At 41.6% G+C, this 17,314-nt stretch overlaps 2 protein-coding genes across 13 annotated transcripts in view; one reads left to right on the forward strand and one right to left on the reverse strand.

The window, feature by feature from the left end:
• Window positions 1-17,314, forward strand: part of LOC109412265 (nuclear factor of activated T-cells 5) — a 379,626-nt gene that overhangs the window by 259,655 nt on the left and 102,657 nt on the right. For 11 of the 12 annotated variants that reach the window (XM_062844140.1, XM_062844137.1, XM_062844136.1 and 8 more), the window contains 2 exons: window positions 7,186-7,293; window positions 7,375-7,443. The exons of the other annotated variant lie outside the window; for it this stretch is intronic. In XM_062844140.1, the coding sequence (XP_062700124.1) occupies window positions 7,186-7,293; window positions 7,375-7,443 (177 nt within the window). The remainder of the gene's footprint in view (window positions 1-7,185; window positions 7,294-7,374; window positions 7,444-17,314) is intronic. 12 annotated transcript variants of the gene reach the window in all.
• The window catches only part of LOC109408938 (uncharacterized), a 463,030-nt gene continuing 453,165 nt past the window's right edge, over window positions 7,450-17,314 (reverse strand). Inside the window, exon 4 of the transcript XR_009995957.1 lies at window positions 7,450-10,104. The gene's annotated coding sequence lies outside the window, so the exon portion shown is untranslated. The remainder of the gene's footprint in view (window positions 10,105-17,314) is intronic.

The raw sequence follows: 17,314 nt of genomic DNA on the forward strand, positions 1-17,314 counted from the left end.
AAACTGTCTCTCGCAATCTATGTAATTCAAACTGACTGACAGCAGCTTGCTGGGAACGTTGCTACCAGTGCAGTGTTGCCATTTCAAATGATCGTTAAATCGTTTACTGCGACACTTCTGACACTGGACTACTTGGATGTCTGTTCGCTGTGGTTGGTTAAAGGTCACGAATTGCACGTGACCTTTGAAGTTGAACGGTTCAATCACGCCCTCTAGTGCAAAATGCCATCGGTGAACTTCTCGTTCGATGGCCATTTTCGGATTGCTTTGAATAATGGGTGATTACAATCACAGCCAACAGACGTAACAGTCTACCAATTGACAAAGGGGGGCCGTTTTAGCGTCCAATTCAAACATTTGATAGTTAGCGAATCGCGGACCATCGCACAGCGCTTGCATTTTTATTAGAAATCCTCTTCATAGATATGGGTGAATGTTACGCATGTCGATACAGTAGACGTTCGATAACTGCAACATGTTTACGTTTCACTTACCGAATGAAGTTCGATAACTGCAACAACTGACAGACGTCAAACAATTGTCAGTTGTAATCAATGTGCATTCGGAAAACATCGCACTACAACAAAAGTGCATGCGAAAAACATCGCATCGCTGTTGACGTGTCATTTTGACGGATAGCAGGTGCGATAACTGCAAAGTTGTGCTCTTAGCGGACTTGCAGTTAAAGCGTTTGTACCGAGCGAACGACTACTGTACCGGCAACGCTGTTTGGTTTGTTTGCAACAGCTCTGCCAACACTTGCGTATACGGCAAGCGTTGCGCGTGACTTTGTTGTGGTTCAAGTTGTTTTGTTTACATTTGCTAACTATGGTAGAACAGTCCAAGTTCCATTGGATTTTTCAATAGAAAGTTCTTCGGCTATATCCCATGAAATCCATAGTTTCTATTGGAAAATCACACCGGGGCAGGGAGTCACGTTTACCACCTACTGTTTGTTTCATTGTTTGCTGTGTAGCAGAGCACAGCACAGCCGACCGTATGTATACACAGCCTGGGTTACCGAATGGTCGATTATAGAGACGTTTAGTGCGTCAGAAAAGTGGCCAAACTTTCCATTTGAGCGACTTTTTGTTTTGTTCGACACCACCGGGCCAGATCCTTGCGATCAGCGGAATGAGAAGGAAATGTTGATTCATGGTAACACGGAGAAAAAGAAAATGCTAAGCACAAACATTTTTTTGGTTTGTTTCAACCGGAGTTCAATATTCGCTTGGGCACAAACGACATTCTAAGTAAATTCAACAACCAACGTTCGTTAGTTGAAGCAATCTCGTAGTTTTTTTTTTATCGAATTCCAGAGATTCCTTCCGTAATTTTCTCCTAGGATTCGTTCGGAGATTTCTTCTTGGAGTCCTTCATTGATTTAGGGATTTCTCCTGGGCCTCCATCTGGGATTCCTCCCAGGGTTCCTTGAAATAATCCTTCCGAAATTCCAGCATTGATTTTTCTTGCGATTCGTCTTAGGGATTTTTACGGGATTTCTCCAGAGATTCCTTTAAGGATTCCTTACGGAATTCCTTCATCGATTCTTCCCGGGTTTCCTTTAGGGATATCTTCTGCGATTCTTTTAGGAATTCCTCCAGGATTCCTTCAGGAATTCTTCCCTGGATTCCTTCGTTGATTGCTCTGGGGATTTCTCTCGGGATTCTTTTAGAGATTTCACCCGGGACTTCTTCATTGATTCCTGCTGATAGGGTTCATTTAGGACTTTATTAAGAAATTCCTTTCGGGATTCCTCCTAGGATTCTTCTCTGATATCCTTTATTGTCCTCCCCGGATCGCTCCGGGGATTCCTCGAATGGTTCATTCAGGAATTTCCCCTCAGATTCCTATGTACATGGATTCCTCCAGGATTTTTTCAGGAATTCCTTCCGAAATTCTTCCAGTAATTCCTCCCGCGATTCTTTCAGAGATTCCTCCATCCGGGAATCTTCCCGTGATTCATCTTGGGATTTCCCCAGATATTCCTGCCGGGATTCCTCCAGGGATTCATGTAATGATTCCTCAAATGGTTCATTCCGGAATTTCTTCCGGGATTCGATCCACAATTCTTTCGGGGTTCTTTCGAGGATTCCTTCCACGATATCTGCAGGGATTTCTTCAGAATTCCTTTCGGGATTCTTTCGAAATTCCTTTCATTCCTCCCAGGATTCCTTGATTGATTCCTACTGGGATCTTTTCAATAATTCCTCTCGAGATTCTTTCCGGGATTTATCATTGGATTTATCCAGGAATTTCTTAAGAGGTTCCTTCCGGGATTCCTCCTGAAATTCCTCTAGGGATTCCTCTCTGGTATCCATTAGTGTTTCCTTCTGGAATTCCTCCAGGGATTCATTCAAAAATTCCTTCTGGGATTCTTACAGAGATTCCTCCAGGTTTCTCTCGGGAATTCCTTCTGCGATTCTTTCCGGAATTCATCCAAGATTCTTCCAGTGATTTCTCCAGGATTCTTTAAGGAATCTCTCCCAGGATTCCTCCACGGATTTTTCCCTCGGAGATTTCTCCTGAGATTCTACGAAGGATTGCTCCAGGGTTTTGGGACTGCTACAAGGAATCCACCTGGGATTCTTCCAGGATTTTTTTTTTTCCAAAATTTGATCCGCAATTCTTTCCGGATCATTCGTGCATTCCTTCCGGGATTCCTTCAGCGTTTTCTTCAGAATTCTTTTCGGTATTTCTTCAGAATTTCTTTCAGGATTCCTTCAGGAGTTCCTCCCAGGATTCCTTGATTGATTCCAAATGGGATTTCTACGAGGATTTCCCCTGGGATCTCTTCAATAATTCCTCTCGGGATTCTTTCCGGGATTTATCATTGGATTTATCCAGGAATTTCTGAAGAGGTTCCTTCCGGGATTCCTGCTGAAATTCCTCCAGGGATTCCTCCTGGTATTTCACCAGAGATTACTCTCTGGTATCGATTATTGTTTTCTTCTGGGATCCCTACAGGGGTTCATTCAAAAATTTCTTCTGGGATTCCTCCAGAATTCTCTCGAGAATTCCTTCTGCGATTCATTCCGGAATTCCTCCAAGATTCTTCCAGTGATTTCTCCAGGATTATTTAAGGAATCTCTCCCAGGATTCCTCCACGGATTTTTCCCAATATTCCTTCGGAGATTTCTCTTGTGATTCTACGAGGGATTGCTACAAGGATTTCTCCTGGGATTCTTCCAGGATTTTTTTTTCCAGAATTTTATCCGCAATTCTTTCCTTCAGCGTTTTCTTCAGAATTCTTTTCGGTATTTCTTCAGAATTTCTTTCAGGATTCCTTCAGGAATTCCTTGATTGATTCCAAATGGGATTTCTTCGAGGATTTCCCCTGGGATCTCTTCAATAATTCCTCTCGGGATTCTTTCCGGGATTTATCATTGGATTTATCCAGGAATTTCTTAAGAGGCTCCTGCGGGGATACCTCCTGAAATTCCTCCAGGGATTCCTCTCTGGTATCTATTATTGTTTTCTTCTGGGATTCCTCCAGGGATTCATTAAAAAAAAATCTTCTGAGATTCTTACAGATATTTCTCCAGAATTCTCTCGGGAATTCCTTCTGCGATTCGTTCCGGAATTCCTCCAAGATTCTTCCAGTGATTTCTCCAGGATTCTTTAAGGAATCTCTCCCAGGATTCCTCCACGGATTTTTCCCAAGATTTCTTCAGGGATTTCTCCCGAGATTCTTCGTGGGATTCCTCCAGGATTTTGGGATTACTACAAGGATGCCTCCTGGGATTTTTTCTCGAATTCCTTCCAGGATTCGATCCGCAAATTTTCCGGATTCTTTCGAGGATTCCTCCAGAGATACGTCCAGGGATTCCTCCAGGATTTGTCATGGGATTCCTTTAGGAGTTCCTTAAGAGATTCCTCCTGGGATTTCTTCATTGGGTCCTTCCGGGATTCCTCCTGAAATTACTCCATTCATTGGGATCCCTGGGATCCCTACAGGATTCTTTCGGGAATTCGTTTTGGGATTCGTTTCAGAATTCCTCCCGGATTCTTTCAGTGATTTCTTCAGGATTCTTTTCAGAATTCCTTCCAAGAATCCTTCACGGATTTTTCCCATGATTCCTTCAGGGATTTCTTCAGAGATACCTGTCGGGCATCTTTCATTGTATGCTCCCGGGATTCATCCAATGATTCCTGGAATGGTCAATTCCGTAATTCCTCATGGGATTCTTTTGGGAATTCCTCTCTGAACTCTTTCAGCACTTCCTCCAAGATTTTTCCAAGAATTTCCCCTGGGATTCCTTCAGGGATTCCTCCTGGATTCTTTCAGAGATCCCTTCTAGATTTTTGCAGTGATTCCTTCAGAATTACTTTCGGGGTTCTTTCCGGAATTCCTCTAGTGGTTCCTCTCGGGATTCTTTCGGGGATTCCTCTCTGGTATCCTTCATTGTTTCCTCCCGGGATTCTTGCAAGGATTTATTCGATGATTCCTCGAATGAATAATTCAGCAATTGCTTCAGGGATTCCTCCAGAATTCTTTCGGGGATTCCTTCCGGGATTTGTTCCTAAATTCCTCCAGTGATTCCTCCCTGGATTCTTTCAGTGATTTCACCAGGATTCCTTCACGGATTTTGCCCGATATTCCTTCAGGGATTCCTCCCGAGATTCTTTGAGGGATTCCTCCAGGATTTTTTCAGGGATTCCCTCAGAATTCTTCTTGGGATTCCTTCATTGATTGCTACTGGGATTTCTTCGAAGATTTTTCCTGGGATTCCTTCAGGGATTCTTTAGGAGATTCCTCCCGGGATTTCTCTCTGGTATCCTTCATTCTTTCCTCCAGGCATTCTTTTCGGGATTCCTCATGGGGTTTCTGTTGGATTCATTCAAGGATTCCTCCACGGAATGCTTCCGGGAATCCTCCCCTTATTGCTCCCGGGATTTCGCCCGCAGATTCCTTCAGGGGTTTCTCCCGGTATTTTGGCGCGCATGGCCTACTGTCTGGTCAAAGTTCTCTTTTTTTTTGTTGTTGTTGTTTGCTGCTAGCTTACAAAAACAAAACCACATCGTTATATGTAGTTGGTAAATCGCCGGATTCCGGCGACGTTTAAGTCTTCTGAAACCGATTACATCAACCATTTACAGTAGACGTTCGCTCGGTGCAAACGGTTTAACTGCAAGTCCGCTAAGTGCAACAATTTTGCAGTTATCGCACCGCTATCTGTCAAAAACAAAAACGTCAACAGAGTTGCGATGTTTTTCGGATGCACTACAGCTGCAGCTGCGATGTTTTTGAGTGCATTCTGGCTGCGTCCAACAGCAATTGACAACTGTTTGACGGCTGTCAGTCGTTGCCGTTAGCGAATTTCATTCGGTAACTGAAACGTAAACATGGTGCACTTATCGAACGTCTACTGTATGTAGTTTTGAAGATTGGAAACATAATTCATGCTATAAGGAGTAAAATATCAAGAAATCTTCTAATAATCGTTTGTAATTTCAGATTTGTAATTTGAAAAGGACGGGACACACTTTTGCAGACGTTTTTCCCGTTCAGTATTCGATCAGGTTCAGGACTTTAGAAATCCCAAGACTCTTCCACCTTCTGGCAATGGTGTGGGTTTCGACCAGTCGAGGTAAGATCAGCAAATGCACACGTTGTTCGGATGGCAAATGGGAAATTCGATGTGTAGATGTATGGAATATGTTTCTGATTGTCACTGTGCTGATTTCAACCGAACGTTTTACTTACCTAGTTGAATGGTACAAACTCGTACTTATGGCTACAACTGTTGTTTTCTTTTTCAGTATCAAATCAAACACTGCGAAACGATAAACACAGGAAACTGGTTCCGCCCGCTTGATCTCAACTCTCAGATCTCAACAACGTTTCGCATCTTGGTTAGAACGCAGTTTACAGTGGGAGGAAAAGTAGTCTAGTTGCTGCGGATAGACAATATCTGTTAAGTTGCGTATGGAACACTGAGAAAGCTGCAAAGCATTCTCCGCACCAGTGGGGGCGGTACGCCAAGAAGAAGAAGAAGAAGATGTGGACTAGTAGTCCCTGTTATGAAACAATCATAGTATGCTGCGCTTCCTTCCAACTACGAAACGCGCTCGATATAAACCTTGAGTGCTGCGCTTGCTGTGATGACAGTACATAGTCACTGACGACTTACTTGGATCGCGATCCACATCATTCCAGTCATCAGCTCGAAGAAAGTGAACACTACCTTACCTATCTCGAGCTGTTCTGGCGCCACGGATGTGGATTGCTTCGCTGATTGATTCTCAAACCCGACGAACTCAAGAGTTCATGTGGGCGTTGTTGACTTTGCATGGCACGTCGCAATCGCAAGTTCGGAGAAAAGAGCTAATCTCAAACTCCAGGAGCGTCCATCCTTCACGGTTTGCTGTGTGGACCGTGTTGTGTTTCAGGTCAGCAAACAAGAGCGTGTTTTTTTTCTTTTTTCTAGAAAACGTTTCCCATATTTCACGTGGAAGTTTTAGAGCAATGATTCTCTGGAACAGCGATTGTGACTTAACTACATTCCGTTTCATAATCGGAAACAGAAACAACTGCTGTTGATTCCGGATGGGCCTAGTTGCACTGGTTACTACGATCTACTCAGTAGAGAGAAAACATCACAGTTGGCGTCGTTACTGCTGACTGAACGCAAAGCCTCCTTGGACTGATTATTTCATTTCCAAAGCTTACTGAGATCTCGTCCATTGCACGAATTCACGTTACATTAGCGTTGCAAGCTCGGAGAACTCAAAAGGAGGGCGCCATATAGGTGGTGCCTATTGCAAGCGAGGACTTTCAAAAGTCAATGAGGAACCGGTCATTGTAAAAGCGTAGCATAAAGTTCGGAAGACAATTCGGCACATGAGCAATAGATTGAACGCACATCCAGAACATGTACTCTGATCAGTAACTCCCTACTCCTACTAGAATAAAGAAGCTTGTTGGCGCACATATAAGTTTTTATGGAGGTTGCTCGTTTCAAATTGTATTCAAAAGTTTTCAAAAAGCATGTAGGTAAGCTTCGGTGAGATCGGTTCGCGTCCGCTGCGTAGGAGACACAACATGGCCTCTGTTCCCTCTGTTTTGCACACAATCACAACACAAACTGTGCTGGCTGGTGAAGGTAGAGACACACGAGATCCGGCAAGATCTCGTGCGCCGTGATGTTCCAAAAGAGTTCTAAGACACGAAACCTTCCACAGGTGATGCGAGACACAACCACACCCAAACGGCCCAACCCAGGAGAAGACTATTGGTGCGCCCGATACCGGTGCCATGCCCGTGTGGTGCCGTGATGTTTCACCCTTCAGGTACTAACACGCAACCACGTGACCACCGATGCCGATTGGAATAATCTCAGGCGATTATTATTTTTTTCTCTCTAACTTCAGGAACGAGACTGTTCGCTTCGTGTCCATGCCCAAAGGCCCAAACGCTAGAGCACCGGATTCCGCATGTAGGTACATATACTGCCGAGTGACTGTTATACGTCGGATCGAATTGCATGTAATAAGATTGAACCCATCCCACGCCCACCGGGTTGGGCGCTCTGCTGATACAAACGAATCAGACGCTTCAGACAAGTGCACCTAGCCGGGACACGAACCTTTTCGGCACCGTAGACGCGACTCCCTAACGCTTGCTCGGCTGCGAATGCTAACGGCTCCGCGCTCGTCGCGCTTCGGTTTGAAATTGCGCTCCGGTCTGGCGGTCGCGTGCACGGGAAATGGTAACCGGATACCTGGCGAAAGAAAGAGGTATATCACGACGACGCGACGGTTGGACGGAACCGCCCGTCAAAGTTGCAAGCAACGTGATCGAGCGATTGGCGGCACCAAGCTGCAAGGGAATGGTTTGGGTGGGGTGTGCTGTTTGAAATTAGAGGTCGATGCTTTGAGGCGGGTTTTTTGTTGGGACCTCCACCAGACAAAGAACGTTTGAATTGAGGATGTCGTTAGTACCTATTCCACCGCACTAGGACGCACATCGACGATTAGAAAGAGGTGGTTCCCCCCACTGAAGAAGCTCACTCAGCGGTAATATGATGGCATCTTGTGTTTTTTTCTTGTAGTAGGCGTTTTTGTGATTTGGAATCGACACACTGCGGTCAACGAGGCGTTGAGTTGAGTCAGCAACAACGACTGTATATGATAAACGGCCCGATCGTAGTAGCCATTGCTACCATCCGGCGGAATCAACACCAGACGTTTCTATTTCGGATCAGGTGATGGAATATAGTTTAACCGGACTCGCTGTTCGTGGGAATCATTGCCACGCTCCTAAAATACAGTACTACCCGTCGAGCCCTATCGGGAACATTGGATGACACCACTTTGGTTTGGTTTAAATCCGTGGTCTTTCCTGACTCTTATTCGAAATCGCCAACTGCGACGGTTTCCTTGTACTGTTATGAACGGACCAGAAGTCGGATGATCATAGTAGCCACTAGTTCGTGGCCTTGTTGCGGTTTCACCTTGAGTCATTGGCAGCCGTTCCAGCGTTCCTCTGATAGCGTGTATAGTTGGCTTTTTCCTGTACCGGACGGGGAGCACCAAGCAAGCGGTGTGTTCAATTCACAGAAACATCGCCATTGCCTACTGTGATGCTTTCTCTAAGCGCCGGAACTGCCACCATCATGCATTCACAGTGAACACCAACATCGTCTAATAATCAGTCGCTCCTCGCTCTTTTAGGGCTAACACGAACACCGCTCGATGGAACGTCTCAGGATGGAACCATGTTTTCCCCACAGCCAACTGTGCACAGCTTGCAACAATCTGGTTATCTGGATCGCATCGTCCTAATGGAACTTCACACGTCGATTGCCGCGTTGCCCACGTTTCGTTCAGGTTTCAACTCTGCCGTCTCGGTCTATCCTGACGGGTCACTGCAGGTACTGTTATCCGGGACACCACCTGCATACCCGCACCTGCAAGGAAGTGTATCAAAGAAAAGACAACTCTCATTATTTAGGATTTCAAAAAAGCGATGCAAATTCTACCGGTTCCGTTGGGAATCGAAACGTGCAGCGATGTGGAAGCGTGGCCTACTTGATTGCACCGAACGGCGGCTGTGCCTGGCGTGGGTTGGCCAAGCGGAGAAGCATCACAGTTGGCTGGTGTGGAAGTTGGTGGAACCCACAGTTGGAAGAGCAACCCCCCACTCCTATTCATGCCGGTCGACCAATGGACGACGACACATTCAACAAACCGTTATCCCATGGCAAATGAAAGCTTCTAGTCTATGGCAGCGACAGCAGATCCGTTGGCTCATATTGTGGGACCCGTTCCTACCGACCGTAAGACGTGGCCAAGACAAAAGATCCGTGACGGAGCACTGTGGCGGAGCTAGTTAGCTAGAACGCTTGGACCATTTGAGAAATGCCAAAGCTGGCAAGATGTTTCACTATCGGCAGCATGCGATAGTGAAGAGACTGGACATTTACAAAATCCTAGAAGAGTAAATCCAGTGGTCCAATATGACCCAGGCAGGCATGCTGAAAGTGTGGTGCATCTGACATCTGAACTCCCAAGGAAAGTTTGCAATGTTTCTAGCAAAAACTTGATGAACCAGAATGAGGAAACGTTGTTGAAGACTAGAGGAGTGGCGAGAAACTGAGAAATTTAACAAACTGATACAGTCGACTCTCCACATGTCGATGTTCTACATCTCGATATATCTCCCTATCTTGATGGTTTGGTCGGTCCCTTCAATCTGCATGCATTTTCCTTTCTACATATCGATATCTCTTTATCTCGACATCTCTCTATCTCGATGCGATCTCGTTCGTTTTTGTTCTAGATTTTTGTTCTCCACATGCCGATATGCCCCTTTTTACAGGTTACTAGATCGCGTTTCTTAGGTGCAAAACATCAAATATACTATATTAACAATATAGGTCACTCTTACGATTTTTTGGCGACACCTTTTTAGTGAATGTGGCGCCACCAAGCGTCAGAAGAGGTACTACTACACACTAAATGCATGCGCTAACCGAATGACGTTTATTCTGTCGAACTGTCATTGCATGATGGGGATGCCCATTTCTTCTGAAATAATCGATTAAGATTAATCGATTTTTTTCAACTATACTCAAATTAGAACAAATTTAATTCTCTCTTCTTAAACAATTTTTGGCGTATATTATCGTTGCAGCACCAAATCGAAGTCGCGACTCGCGACATGCGAAATAACTTTAACCCTTTTTAAGGCAGTGGCAACTATATTGCCACCTTATACACATATTTTTTTCTGTTCGTTTAGAAAAATTTTACAACTTCTGTTTTAACTGATGGACACATTAGGCCTTTGTGAACACTCATGATTTTTTTTTGAGCCATAACAAGTATGAATGGGCTTTTTTAGAACAAAATGTCTGCCCAAAAACTTCCATTTTTGGGTGCATAAAGGTTTTTAAGCTCGAACTTCTGTTGTGGTCAGCAAATTGAAAATCAAATGATGGGGAATAAAAGGCCCATGTTCCTTATACTTGTGGACAACATTTCAACTTGATTGCTTCATTACTTTTAGGAACTCAGCCATTTGAAAAAAATGTACTATTATAAATGGGCATGTACTAAAATTGCCATATCGTGGCATGTACTAAAATTTCCTTATCGTCCAAAATGATTGACCAATCGACTTCAAATCCACACATGTAACTCATGAATATTGGGGCAATAACTTATCAAAAAATCAGCATGATTGATAAACGCATCACAAAATAACAACATTTTAAACTTTGTTGACAAAAAGTTGAAATTTAGACCATTTTTTTTCATACAAAATCGACCATCGATTTTTTTGAAAATAAAATCGTATTTGATCATTACACCACATGTGCTTTATATTCCAATGTAGAACGAGTTAATTCCGTGCCTGGTTTTCTCGGCCTTATAAAGGGTTAAACTGATAAACGTACATAACAGACTAAAACACAGAAGACCCTAAACGAGCTTTCCGTTAGCGAGTTATGAACGGTATTTTCTCCGGAAATTACACAAGAATTTTCTTGTGGGATCCCTTTAAGAATTGCACCCTGGATTGTTTTTCTCCAAGATTCCTACAAAAGGATTCCTCCTAGAAATAATTCTGGAATTATTTTAGGAGCTCCTTTCGGGATTGCTTAGGGAGAGCGTTCCAGCGTTCCTCCTCCATCCTCCAACATTTTTTCTTATCAAATTTCTCCAGCAGTTTTGAAAAAAAATCCTCCAGATATTCGTTCTGGTTTTTTTTTTCAAAAGTTCCTTCTGGGATTACATATCTCCATGAATAAAACACAATCAGTGAAGTACTAGATTTGTAGTAATAAGCTGAATTTTTGTATAATGAGAAAGTAAATTCTCCGTTACTGCAATAAAATGGTAACTGCAATAATGGTAATAAAAAAGCAAGGGTTTTATGACTGCTAGACTGATTTGATGTTGTTTGAGCAAAACTTTGGGTAACTGTGTTGTTGTATTCTCATTTATTGCAACTTCAATAACATAGTTCCCCAAAGTTTTGCTGAGGCAGCATCACCGTTTCAATGCAGTAACGGAGAGTTTAGCATCTCACCATACAAAAAACCAACTCATTACTACAAATCTAGTATTCACTTATTCCTTCTGGGAATCCCCGATAAAGTACTTCTGAAGACATTCCAAATTTATAGAAATCTCGGAAGGAATCACAAAAATAATTCTTGGAGGATTTTTGATACTTCAAAGAGAAGACTTCTGAAGGAATCCTGGAAAGATCCCTCGAAAAATATTAATTAAATTGTTCATATAAAATCGCGTTGGAGATTTACAGAGTCACTCCATCCCAGAAGACCTTGTGGAAATCCTTAAAGGACGGAGTGAATTCCAGAAGGAACTTTTGGAGGAATACTGGTATAAATCCCGGTTGAAATTCCCAGAAGGAGGAATTTTTGAAGGAACTCTTGGATAAATCACTGAAACAACTTTGGAGGAATTCAAGAAGGAACTCCGGGAGGTATTCGTAAAAAAAACTCCTGAGGGAATCGTTGAAGGAGCTTCTGCAGGAATCCAAGAAAGACTCCAAGAAACTCCTATAAGGAAATCCTGTAAGGAACTTCTTAACGAATCCATGAAGAGAATTCTTGAGGATTTTTAGAATTATTTCTTGAAGGAACATCAGAAGAAATTGCTGTAGTAATTTCAGTAGGAACTCCTGGGGGTCCCTCGAAGAACCTCTGGAGAAATTTCAGAAAAAAAAACTTTAAATCAATCTCTGAAGGCACTCTTGGATGAATTTCAAAAAGAACTCCTGAATGAATCTCTGAAAAAAAAACTCTAGGAGAGATCAAGGGGAATGACATATCCTTTTTCTAATTGGAAAATCCGCATTTATCCGTTCCTAACCGTCGCTAACCGCTGCTAACTGAGCCGCAGGCGCAAGGAAACCGATTAGTCCGGAATAAAACTATCAGTATTCGAATAAACTCACAGTTCACTTCGGAAGAACAACGAAATTAATCGAATTTAAATATTTTCATTCTCAGGTCCGGTCCCGGAGCTTATTTTTTGTAAGCACGGAATGGATGCAATGTCTTGCACTCTGCCACAAGAAATTTGACGTGCCCTTCTCGCGCTTTGTATCATACGGGCGTATCTACAATGATCGATTTCTTTTCACCGACTTTTTCTTTGGTTAATAAATTGACCAGCAAATCATTTTCGGCTGTTTTTTTTTGTTTTAGATGCTAGTTCTAGTAGTCCTTTACTGAAACACGCCCAGAGATCATCCGAATATTGGTCGTATTTCCCGGAATAATCCGAAGGGAAAATCGATGAAGAGAAATCGATCATTGTAGATACACCTGTATGATACTAAACGCGAGAGTTGGTTGGTGATCTTCCGGATTTTTTGTAAGCTATCCAATCCGATGTATGTATGTCAGCGTGGACATTAAGAAAGATGACATTAAAAGCCATTGTCAAAGGAAAATAGCAACCACCAGGGCAAAATATAAGCTAATTTTGTTGGAGTAAAGTAGTAACAGCCCCCTTGTACTAGAATTATAATTACGATGAATGATGATGACTGATGAGATCTGTCTGAGTGTGTATGTGTACAAGTATCGACGAAGCATATTGCTGAATAATTGTGTTGATTGTTTTGTTTTTATCATTAGTCCGTACTAGCCCGTTGGCAAATAAACAAATGTAAAAACGCACTCTGAGAGTTAATCCATTTCTTCTTGCACACTCAATCCTGAACGAACACGATTCGCTAATCGGGGCGCAGTCGAATCCGGACTGTATAACCGTGTCCACTACGAGGCCAAGTTCAACAAATTTTGAGGGTGAAAATTTAAAATTTCGAAGTTAAACGATTTCGGTGACATTACAATGAGGGAGCATTCAAATTCTTCTACAGATATTGAGTATTTTACAGATAAGTAGACTATTTATATTCGTAGATGTCATCTAATGAAATATTATTTTGTTTGTGTACCTATATTGTAAATCGATTATTTATTAATCGATTATTTGGGAACAAAAAACTTCGACACCCCTAACATCTTTTTTTCGAGAAATGTCACCCTGCACGGTAAACTAAAATTGATCAAAATTCAATTATTGACTTTTTCTGACAACAGGTGGTGCTGTAATCATTCGTAAACGGCGTCTCCATGTCGTTGTATGTGAAAACACGAAGTGACCTATATTGTTAATATACTATATTTGAAAACATTCTCGGAAGGAGAAGTGACATCGGCTTTTCCTAGTTGACGGTTTTTCCTAGTTACAGGCGATTTTTCAATCTAGTGTGCATTACAAATTGGTTCTTGAATTCGATCTCTCCTTATCTCGATGGTCCTTCAATATCGAGATGTAGAGAGTCAACTGTAGTTTGATTCAAACCGATATTTTAGTTGTTATTTCTACAACCAAAATATTAGCTCAACTCAAACCGTTATGCCGGTTGAATTCAACTTTTATTTCAGTTTGTTTTCTACAGACCATGCCCGAAGTGAACAATCTAATGCTTAGTAAAATCAACTAATGGCTGGATAGAAAACAACTACCATGTTAGTTAGAAATAACCAACATTTCAGTTGTTTTCATCATTGTGCTGATTAGTAGAAACAACTACCATCACGGAGACAAATTTCGTTCGTTTGAAACAAAAATATTCATGTTTACTCGGTAAACTGATAAAATTTTTAAAACTAAAATATTAATTTTTAAAACTAACTCAATTTCATATTGATTTCTACAATACCCATTGAAGAGCCCCCCGTTGCGCCGTCGAGAACATAAACAAAACTCTCAAGTTCTAGCTGCAGCACCAAACAAGATTTCCTCTTGCAAAAAAGTCAAGTTTCACCAAAAGTTTCCACGAAATCCCATTGATTTCGAGAGCGTATGTTATCTACATGATGCTGGCATTGAAAGTGCCACGCGGGAAGTGGGTTTTCCTAGAGAAGGAAATGACTTTGTAAAATTAATTGGAAAACAAATATTTCCGTAGGGCCGACCTGCCACAAAAAAACAAACATTTTTACATTTGTTTCTAACATAACCTGTCAGAAGATGCATGTTTGCTTCAAAAAATGGATTGAATTTGCTTCAAATGTGACGTTCGATTTGCTCCAAACAGTTTTATTTTTGTTGCCAGAACAAATTGACAATTTATTTGAGTTTACCTGAAATATTTTTGATTTTACCATGCTTTTTTCTGCGTGATGTGTGGTTATTTCAAACCAAAACTACAGATTCAAAACAACGGATTTACAGTTCGAATCTACTATTTTATTACATCACCATTCAACAAACATGTTTGGCCATAATCCACCCACCATCAGGAACTTGTTTCGACAAATTTTTGTGAACCAGACCCGGGATTAACTTGACAGCTAAAGGGCTGTTTGCAGTTCAGAAGGATTTTTTTTTTTGGCCTATCTTGATGCAAGGGAAATACCTTGCCTGAATCGCCCAAGAAACCGTTTTTCTTCGATCGCAGTACGCAGTTGCGAAGGAATGACAATTCAAATGGCTGTCACTGCGGGAAGTTTCTGCCAGGAATCGTTCGAGAACATTCTTGAGCGATTCCATTTGAACACGAAACTGGGCTAAAAGCAGCAATCGATCTAGATTCCGAAGGCAAGACACAATGTTTCGTTATCGCTGTTCTTGGTGCATGACGAAACTAGTTCTTCTTCTTCTTCTTCTACTTGGCGTAACGTCCCAATTGGGACAAAGCTGTTTCTCAGCTTGGTATTCTATGAGCACTTCCACAGTTATTAACCGGGAGCTTCCATTGCCAATGACCATTTTCGCATTCGTATTAGACGTGTGCGCCGAAGCAGTTTTCACCGGCGGCGGCGGTTATAGTAATTTGAGGTAGCGACGGCGGCGACCATATTTTTTTAGTGAAATGCCAAAAAAAAAACGATATAATACAGAATAATTTGTTTCCTGTACTTAAGTACAACTTTCATCTATATTGTGTGAAAGGTGTCAACGCTTGTGTGAACGTATGTATATCAGAGATTTCAATAAAAAAAGCTATCCAATAATTGTGCTATAAATTTAAGAAAGAATCCTTGAGCATGTTTACCAGGAAATTTATAAAGGATTCCTCTCGAAATTTACAACGTCGCACGTCCCTTCTTGGGATATTTTTTTTCTAAAACATTTTTTTTAAGTTCTGTTAGGGTTCTTTTCAGGAATTCCTCGAAGGATTCCTTCTTGCGTTTCTTCAGGAATTCCTCCAGAAAATCTCTCAATAGATTCTTCTAAAAGTTCCTCCAGGAAGGTTCCTGCAAGATCCTCAGCTATTCCTCCACGTTTGGGATCGCAAACTTCTCTAGAGATTTATAGAAACTTTCCTTCGTGGATTCTTTCCGATTTTTTATCCGGTGTCCCTTAAAAAATCCCTGCAAAGATTCTTTCAGGAGTTCCTTAAGAAATCACTTCAAGATTTATTTCTTGACGTTTGTCCAGGAGTATCTTAAGAATATCTCTTCTTGGAATTACTGCACAGCATTCTCCAGTTTTCCAGGATATTTATTTTTGCAATTCCTTCATGAATACTTTACAAGTTCTTCTAGGGAAATTGTATCAGGGAGTTTTATCCACTAATATCATGCAGACATTGTGCAAGATTTTTTATTTTTTTCAAGAATCCAGAAGTATGTCCCGGAGTTCTTCCTGAGTTTGTTCCAAATCATCCTTCAACAATTCATAAGGGGAATTCTTTCAGTACGTTTGTCTTCAATTTCCGCACGTATTCCCAATGTATTGTTTTCAAGGATTCCTCCAGAAACTTTCTCAAGGATGTTCTTCAAAAATGCCTTCAGTGATTTTATCAAAAACTAATCCAAGATTTTTTTAGAAATGCCTCCAAAACCATCTCAGGAGTTTACCCTGTTGGGGAAATTAAACCACAGCGTCCAATTAACTGGACTTTTGTGGTGGATCTAAGGAGCTCCTTCAAGGACTTTTCCACGAGCTCCTCCAACGATTGTTTCTGAAATTGTTTCAATGAAATTAAATCTCATCAGGAAATTTTTAAATATTTCTATAGAAATTCTTTCAGATAACCCTCCCAGAATAACTTCCATGTGTTTTATATAATTTCATAAAATACTTCTGTAAATATCTGTGGAATAATATTTGAAATGTTTCATTGAAATGTTTCACAGAATGAAAGCTACAATAATCATTGCACTGTAGCATTGTACCTATGTTGACTTGGTGCATCTTTGCATTGGCGCCTCATTGCATTGGTGCGTCGTTGCATAGCTGCATCGTTGCATAGCTGCATCGTTGCATTGGTGCATCGTTGCATATGTACATCGTTGGATTGGTGCATCACTGTATTCGTGCATCGTTGCATTGGTGCATATTTGAATTAGTACATCATTGCATTGGTGCATCACTGTATTCGTGCATCGCTGCATTGGTGCCCATCATTACATTGATGCATCGTTGCATAGGTACATCTACATTGATGCATCGTTGTATTGGTCGTACATCAATGCATCGTAGAATTTTTAAAGCATTGTTTTGTTAAATCAATTCAGCAGTTTCTAGAATTTTTTTTCCCATCCTATGGATCAGAACCCTACAACAGTCATTTACAGTCAAAAGATGGATGCTTGGAAGTATACCTTCTGGCGCTTCTCCATGAGATGCCCAATGCTGTGAATTATTTCACATATGCATTGATGTAGTAGCTTTCGTGGAATCTTTTAAAAAGTTTCCTTCTAGAAGATTCTGTGAATAAAAATCATAGATATGAAATCCCAGAGTTGTCCGTTCTTCCGTCACGTTTGAAATGTTTTGTTGAACTATTTCACATGGTTATACAAGTATT

Source organism: Aedes albopictus, chromosome 1, assembly GCF_035046485.1.
Source record: "Aedes albopictus strain Foshan chromosome 1, AalbF5, whole genome shotgun sequence".
Classification (NCBI taxonomy): domain Eukaryota; kingdom Metazoa; phylum Arthropoda; class Insecta; order Diptera; family Culicidae; genus Aedes; species Aedes albopictus.